Source organism: Monodelphis domestica, chromosome 6, assembly GCF_027887165.1.
Source record: "Monodelphis domestica isolate mMonDom1 chromosome 6, mMonDom1.pri, whole genome shotgun sequence".
In the NCBI taxonomy this organism is placed as follows: domain Eukaryota; kingdom Metazoa; phylum Chordata; class Mammalia; order Didelphimorphia; family Didelphidae; genus Monodelphis; species Monodelphis domestica.
Window position 1 is genome coordinate 18,156,040 of NC_077232.1, and position 9,123 is coordinate 18,165,162.

The following is a 9,123-nucleotide window of genomic DNA, read 5'->3' on the forward strand; positions in this document are numbered from 1 at the left end:
TTAATATTTTTTATTTCACATTTCACAATTAATTTAATTCATATAACTAAAGAGAGAACCTCATTTGTATTTTTCTTCTTCACTTTTATTTTAAAAGTACAACCTTTCCAATTTCTGTACTTTAATTATCTCTCATGGGTCAGGTGACCTAAATTCTTTCTTTCCTTCATAAACAGGGGGACATCTGCTTGAATTGGTTTCCAACACCTTATTCCATCTTCTGCCACTTTTAGAAATTTGAGGAATCTGTATATCTCCTCACAATTAGTCTTCACTTGATGATATTTTTTTGAAATTTCAATAGTCAATCTTTTTAAAGGAACTTTAACAAAATTCCTTGAGCAGCAAGAGGTATGACATGGTGTCATGAAAAATGCCTTGTGAGTCTGCCATTTTCTTGGGAAAGACACTGTTATGTCCCACATAGATTATTATCTGTCATCCTTGCAATAACTAACTCAAAAGGTTGTTGAGAATTTGGTAGAAAATAAATCTATTGTTCTCTCTGAGTTTTCGCATTTTCAGATGGTGATGAGGTTGTGACTTGGGATATAGCTAATACATAGAATTATCAGAGGAGTAACTCCTTTGATTCTGATTGGAAACTTGAGTAATTTTTAATTTCTTTCTTATCCATTATTCTATTCAGGCTCAAACCTTTGCAAAATGAAACTAAATTCCTAAATATATTTCTATGCAAACGCACCTCTATTTGGGGTGGGGTAAGATCTCTTCCATATTTTTATTAATAGAAAATCACTATTATTTAGAATTAAGACAATAGAATCAACAAATTTGAGAGTTGAAAATTACCTCAGTCACTATGTAGTCCATTCCAAATGGAATCAGTACTATAACAGTTCTAACAAGGAATCATCTTGCCTCTGCTTTATGATTTCCCAGTAGAGAGAAGTAACAGATTCTCTAGGTCACCCACTCTATTTTGGTTCAGCTTGGGTTTTTTTTTTTACCTTATTATCATTTTACCTTATTATCACTTCTAGTCAGTGTTCCTATTTCATTATCCTGATTTCTTTCCTTTGGTTGCTCTTCAACCTTTCAATTTCCTTCTTAGACTATAGTACCATACACTAAATACAATTTTGTCCTATGTGGAAATTCTTCCTCCATGCCATTCTTCTTCTTCTCTTTTTAAAGTTAGTCTTATTGAAGGATATAAAGTAGATTCCTTTCACCTTCCAGATATCAGTTTGACAATTTGTGCCCAAATTAAATCCCCCTCTTCTCTACAAGAATCTATAAACTTTTATTAAAAAACACACACATAGTGTTGAACTTGTGTGTATTAATACTCTCAGCACCTAACACAATTCTTGAAAAAAGTACGTACTTAATAAATGCTTTTTGCTTGATTTGATTTGTTTGATGTTTTGAGATTTTGATTCTTTTATGGGATGAATTTCATATTTTCAAGAGAATTTTGCCATATTTGTTTTAACAGACACATTATTGTTGCATGGGAGAAAATAACATAAATTATCATTGAATCTTCAATATGTTTGCAAGTTAATTAGTTTGTCTATTTATCACAAATGGAACATAGCATATGGTAACCATACATGTTCTCTAAGATCAGGTTGGATCATGGGCAGGGAAAGCAATTTATTAATACAACAACCCACCTACTAATGACTTGTTACCTTTCTGCTTTGGACACTTCTTGTGGTAAGTCATCAAGCCCATGCTGTCTGACATAGTCACGCGTGAGTTTCAGAGTTCCAAAGTGACTCTCTGGAAAAACAAGGCACCCACAGAACCTGCCTATGTGTGACTTCTCTCTCTAATAGAATTATTATGATTATTGTTCTCTCCCCAATACAGGAGAAATTATATGAGAGCAAATATTTTTAGGGTTAACACACACATATCGCACCTTAATTCCCCCAGATTATTACCCTAAAATATTACATTCACAGAATTAAAACCTAAAGATCATTACCCATTATCCCCCTCCTTTTCCTCTCCACAGAGTTACATTCACTCCAATTACAAGCCAGGCAAGCCAAAAACATCAGTCACCTTCAAGTCCAGGTCTACAGGACACTTCATTGAATCTGTTTGTGGACAGAAATCAGGCAACATTGCCAGGTGCTTTAAAATAACAGAAGAAAAATAGAACTTGTAAATTGAGGAAAATCCCAAATCTGGTCTCTCATTAAATTACCCTCTAACCCTGTACCTAGCTACAAAATGTTTTGTTACCCATCTCCTAAGAATTGTGATTGATTGTGAAAGCTGACCAAAAGTAACAATGATTCTCCTAACTAGTCATCCCATAGGTCAGGGAGAACTAACCTCCAGATCACCCTGTTTATGTCATTCATATATTTCTGTCATAGCAACAATGTTTCTTGACTATCTACTTTGGCTTTGTTTCTGTTGTTATGTTTTATGGAAACATGTATGTTGAGAAATGATTATGTGCCAAGAAAGTATGCACTCATTGAACCTATAAAATAAACCAACCCCTGTGCCATGGCAGAGCACTGTGTGATGGCTGCCATGGGACTGAGCATGCAGTGCCTCTCATCCATTATTCGACTGAATTGTCACACTTAGACAGAAGGATCCTCCCTTCTGAGACACTGCTGGCTCCCCTCTCAAAGCCTTTTGATCTATGATTTACTCCATTTTCCTGCCCAATTATACCATCTACTTGGTCAGAGATTTTCCTTTCTTTCCCTCAGGTGTTGGGTCAATCCAAACATCATTAACTTGTGAGATGTATATTTTTGTTATAATGAAATTAAGACCTTTGTTTCTAGACCTAAGACTATCAGGATTCAAGAGAGTTCAGTATTCAAGGACTGAGATGAGTAAATAGGAGCCAAAAATGGGACATAGAGACCAAATACAAGTTAGGAATGGGAGAAATTTTTATATTGGAAAGATATGTGTGTGTAGATCAAATACAGGGAGATGAAATAAAGTTTTTGAATGAAAAGTTGGTCTTTGGGGACTAGCAGGTTCAAGTATTAGAAGGGGCAGGGTTATGATACTATTAGAGAAGAGAGAAAAATTCTAAGTGGTAAGCTCATGGCAACAGCAATAGTAAGTTTTCTATTAATATAAGGTTTTATATACACTCTTCATTTAGTCTTCACAATGTCCCTGTTAGTCAAATACTAGAGATATTAACTTCTTTTTACAGCTCAGCTCACTTAGACTTGGAGAGGTGAAAAAACTTGTTCATGATCACCCATCTAGAGCCACTAGCATTATCTCCTGATGCCAGAGGAATATTCATTCTTTTAAACTGTGATTTATCTTGTAGTAGTAGTAGTAGTAGTAGTAGTAGTAGTAGTAGTAGTAGTAGTAGTAGTAGTGTAAAGGGTGAAATTATGGCTGAGACTGAATGTATAATTATTTTTGGTTGCCAAGGATTTTATTTATAAATTCCTAATGAAAAACCCAAGTCAGCTGGAAATTTCATGTTGATTTTAATTGATAGTGGAGGAGATTTAGGAGGAGGAAGAAGGAAAGGAGTAGGTTTTCTTCCTCCCTTCCCTGGCTAGTACGAGGGGGGAGATTAGGAGATAAGAGTTTGGAATATGAAGGAGGGAGTCAGGATTGAACTCTAAAAAAAGGAAAAAGGCTAAGCCAAGATGCAGGAACCTGAAATCAGCTCCAGGGAAAAACTCACCACCAACCCAGACAATAGCTGTCACCATGCCAAGATGTTGGGATGCTTAGCATGCTGCCAGCCAGAGTCGTCTCTCCAGGGAAAGAGGAGAGAGGAAGTTATGTGCCTTTTATAGACACTTTTACATCACTTTCCTGTGTCTCATCTGTACCAATGATGACTTAGCTTGACTTAGGACAGCCCAGAGGTCTGTCCTTTTTTTCTGCACATGTCTGTTGAAAGTCATTTCCTCAGATAATTAAATCTTTTTTTTTTAGCACCTAGAAGGTGATCATAAGTCTCAGAATGCCTTTTCTGTCCCAATTTAGTTCAATGTCCATAGAGTAAGCCTGAAGTTCAGGTGTTGTCCGGAATTCATTTATGTATTAGATCAGAAATAGCTCTTCACTGCCCTAGTTCATCTACTAACATCACCATCTCCTACAATAGATAGGTGCATAATACTAATTGAATGATTGATTTGATTAAAAAATTTATGAAGGGAAATTCTTCATTTCAAGGCAACACATATTTATTTATGCAAAAGGAGTAGAGGAAAGCAGTCTAAATTATCAATAGGACCTTAATAAGCAAAATCTTTAAGCACATTTATTTGTTATAACTGGGGCAGAGCATCTGATAACAGTATCTGTCCTTTATGAATAGTCAGGGTCATGGACAAGAGATTCATCAGCAATATTCATCAGGGCAACAGTCCACCAACAAGTTGGTTTTTATCTTCCTCCCTACTGATATAGAAAAAAAGGATTTATTCTTTATTTTTGCATGATTGCTCCACCTCTTTAGCCAAAACCTTTTCTTTCCTTTATGGTCTGTTGTGTTAATTCAAATCCTCTACACTTCCATAGTTAACTTGTAAGTTAACCTATTAATTGCAAATGAAATTAAAACCATGAATTGCAGGGATGATTATAATCCCAGGGAACTCAAGATTCAAAAACTTAATATGGAAGTAGAATCCAATAGTGGTAGATACAAACTAAATGCAAATTGTTAACAAGAGTCTTTTCTACTTGGGAAGGTTAAATGGTTATACAAATCAGATAAGGGGAAGAAGAGTTAATTTTTTTTTAAACCCTTACCTTCCGTCTTGGAGTCAATACTGTGTATTGGCTCCAAGGCAGAAGAGTGGTAAGGGCTAGGCAATGGGGGTCAAGTGACTTGCCCAGGGTCACACAGCTGGGAAGTGTCTGAGGTCAGATTTGAACCTAGGACCTCCCGTCTCTAGGGCTAGCTCTTAACACACTGAGCTACCCAGCTGCCCCCTAAGAGTTAATTTTTTAAGTCAAAAATTAATCTTTGGTAACTGGGATATTAGGCAGACATAATTGGCATAATTAGGCAGACATCAAACTTTGCCATTAGTGAGTAAGTTTGAACTCTTTGTCATATGACTATGATTTTGAGAATCAATCCTTTGCAAGTTGACAGGAATCTTATAAATGGGTACAGAAGATAAATTTGTAGATTTAAAACTGGAAGAGACTAAAGAGTTCAGTATGTGCAACCTACTCATTTCATTCATTCATCTATCTATCTATCTATCTATCTATCTATCTATCTATCTATCTATCTATCTACCTATCTATTAAAAAACCATATCTTTCATGTTAGAATTAATACTGTGTATTGGTTGTAAGCCAGAAGAGTGGTAAGGGCTAGGCAATGGGGGGGGGGGTCAAGTGACACAGCTAGGAAGTGTCTGAGGTCAAATTTGAACCCAGGACCTCCTATCTCTGGGCCTGGCTCTCAATCCACTGACCCCAGCTGCCCCCCAATCTACTCATTTTAAAATGGATTCAGAGGAGTAAAGTGATTTGTGCCAAGTTATATGGGCAAATAGTGGTACAGTCATGATTCGATCACTGGTTACCTTTCTTTTGTGTTGTTTTTTCATAACCTGTTGTCTATAAATTATAAGGCAAAGGCTGAAATCCTCATAGGAGCTAAGATAATTTCCTACAATGGATGTGCTGAATAGTTTTATATCTTTGTTGTCTGTACTACTGTTGAAAGTGATCTGGCTGCTAGGGCTACTGCTCAACAGGCAGCTTGGTGTGAGCTCCATTATATTTCCAACATGACTTCCAAAGTATGTGCCATTCTTTTCACTGGTTCCTGAGAAGATGGTTTTAATTTAATTTTGACTTCTGTAGTTCATCAGTTTTGATGTGATTTTCCATCATTTATGGCACTCTCTTGTTTTGGCTCAGGCATTAATGAATGGCTTGTCTTCTCTGCTATGGGATTTGATCTTTTACTCATCTTAATGTCTTACTTATTCACTCTTATTGTCATTCTTCACAATTTATTTATTCTGTTGGAGAGCAATCAGGAAGCCTTTGCCATCTGTTAATCCTTCCCAATAATGTACATGGTTGGTGTATCATGAACTTAATGAGCATTAATAAACATAATCATTTTAATACACAAATAATAGAAGAAAATAATACATGATGCTGTTAAATTTCATTTTATAGAGTTTTTAAGTGTTTGTTACACTTAATCAATATTAAAACTGTCCTGCTTGTCTGTGTCCCCTTCTGAAAGATCTTCTACTATTTTTTGTGTATGTTTAAAATGATTCACTGATTCTCTTTTATTTCTTTTCTCCTTTCTTGCTTCACTGCTATTAGTCTACCAAAGTTCTGCATCCCTCATCCATCCCCTGTCAGATACTTTTATTCAAAGAGGCAAATTAATGGAAAGCTGTATTATTAGAAGGTACTATGTCTAGGGCCAAAGGGACTTGACTCGCCCCCTACCTGTTTTCCTATTGCCTATGAGGTAGCTCCATCAGGTCTATACCTAGCAAGCTCATGGCCCTACTTCCTTGTCTCTTCTGAGAGCAGCCATATTCTCTGTGTACCATGGAGCAACCCTAACAACCACATCTGAATACACCCATGACTTCCCTTAGTAATAATTATGATTGGGTCCCCAGAGACCAGGGCATGCTATTATGTGCTTTTCAGAGGTTCCTGTTAAGTAACTCTGGATGTCCTCAGAGGAGTCTTTATTCTTTAAGAGCACCAACATTCCCATTCTTGTAAAACTCTACTGCAAGTTTGTGACAAAGAGCCATAACAATCCTTTTCTATTTCAATTTGGACCTATGTCCATTAGGCAAGCCTGATGTTTACTTGAGATCAACATTCATTTCTTAATTAGATCAGAAAGAGTTCTCCTTTACCTTAGTTCATTTGGTGGTCTTACTTGTCACCCAAATCCAAGGAACAACAGTGACTGTCACAAAGAGAACTAGAACTGACACCAACTGGAAAATTTTCAGTTTTTAGCACAAGAAACCAAGAAAAATTCCTACAAATCCTTTCCCCTTGTCTTTGGATTAAGCCTCTAACTGAATACTTATCCTTAGGTGAAGATACTCAGTTCCTCTTCCACCGTGGAGACTTGTCACCATTCTAAAAGGGTCCAGGTAGGTCTCAGATATTAGAATACTGGTGTCAGGTCCTTCTCAATTCTACAATGAGTGCTACTTGAAAGAAAAAAAGTATCCTTTTCTTCAAGGTATGGAGAGGTAGGGGGTTCCAAATCACAAATCTGGAACTGCTATTTCATAAGGTTTCATGTTATATTCAGATAGATGAAAATGAGAGCTTGCATTTATTTGGCACTTCAAGGCTCACATAACAATGTATATTTTAAAAATATTGTTTGATTTTTATGATAGCCCAGAAAGAGTAGGTGTTATTATTATGTCTATTTTAGAGATGAGAAACTGTGGCTGATATATTAGGTCATTTGTCCAGGTCCATTATACAAAATATGATTCTATCACTCTCACAAAATCATGATAACTGCCATAGTTTATTCTGCTGATTGTTGTTCTCTTTCCCAGGAGAATCACCCAAATCAGTACACCCATTCATGGAGAATGGCTCAGAGGTGAAGGAGTTCATCCTTGTGGGATTGACAGATGCTCCTGAACTTCAGGTCCCCCTCTTCATAATATTTACTGTCATCTACCTCATCACCCTAGTAGGGAATCTGGGCATGATAGTCCTGATATTATGGGACTCCCGTCTCCACACACCCATGTACCTTTTCCTCAGTAACCTCTCTCTGTCAGATCTGGGCTACTCTTCTGCCATTACTCCCAAAGTGATGGCTGGATTCTTCCCAGGAGACAAAACCATCTCCTATAATGGATGTGCTGCACAAATGTTCTTCTTTCTGTATTTTGCTGTTATTGAAAGTTATCTCCTGGCTGCTATGGCCTATGATCGCCAGGTAGCTGTATGTAAGCCTCTTCATTATGCCACCACTATGACACCCAATGTATGTGCCCGTCTGGTTATTGGATCCTATATCTGTGGTTTTCTTTTTTCTTCCCTTTACACAGGAAACACCTTTAGTCTCTATTTTTGTAATTCCAATGTGATTCGTCACTTTTTCTGTGATATTCCACCCCTCTTTGCTATCTCCTGCTCTCTCACATACATCCATGAATTGATTGTCTTTTTTGCTGTTACTTTCAATACATCTTTTGCCCTTTTTTTCATTGTGAAATCCTATTTTTCCATTTTCATGGCCATTTTGAGGATGCGTTCAGCTGAGGGCCGCCAGAAAGCGTTCTCTACGTGTGCTTCCCATCTCACAGCTGTATCCCTATTTTATGGAACAGTACTTTTCATGTACTTACAACCTAGCTCTAGCCATTCCATGGACACAGACAAAGTGGCGTCAGTGTTCTACACCATGGTCATCCCCATGTTGAATCCTCTGGTCTATAGTCTGAGGAATAAGGAAGTCAGCAGTGCTTTTAGAAAAATCATGGGGAGACAAAGCCTTCGCTAGCCATCCCGTATTAATTATAGAGTAAATTACTCAAGTATTTGTCTTCTATTCTATTTTCTTTAATATACAATATCTTCTGGGCTCACACACCTTTCATTTTTCAGAGATCGTGTGCAGTAAATTCTATTTTTCCATCTTGAATTTCAAAAACATTTTGCCTTATTGATTTCTAGTACCTGATTTAGTACTGTATAATTTTCAGGAATTTGGGTAATCTCGTTGTTTTTTTACTTCATCTATCAATTGATGAGATTTTTGAAGTTTAATGTCTGTTCACTTTTTCAGAAGAACTTTAATGGAATACCTATATCACAGAAAGTTATGCTGTTTGTAAACATCAGCCCTTATGTGTCTGCTATTAACTCTTCATGTGAATCTGGGCAGACTATGGTTGAGTGATTTGGAAATGTGAGTTAACATCTCTGTATTATTTTTGCAGAAAAGACGAGTGGAATATCACTTATTCTCTTCATTCTTTTGATCATGGTGGAGGGTACCAAAATGGGAGAGTTGCTGTATATAACTTGTAATATGGAAACTCCCTGTTCTGCTGCGGATTGGCAACCCTTGGCCAACACATATTCTTAGAAGTGGGAGTACTTAAATTTTAAATTCATTATCCTTGTTCACACAAGCAG

At 36.8% G+C, this 9,123-nt stretch overlaps 1 protein-coding gene across 1 annotated transcript; it reads left to right on the forward strand.

Moving 5' to 3' along the window:
* The first annotated feature begins 7,549 nt into the window (after positions 1–7,549).
* LOC100026938 (olfactory receptor 5B12-like) lies at positions 7,550–8,485 on the forward strand. The gene has a single exon (XM_001377354.3). The coding sequence runs from the start codon at positions 7,556–7,558 to the stop codon at positions 8,483–8,485; it is 930 nt and encodes a 309-aa protein (XP_001377391.2). The 5' UTR covers positions 7,550–7,555.
* The last annotated feature ends 638 nt before the right edge of the window (positions 8,486–9,123 follow it).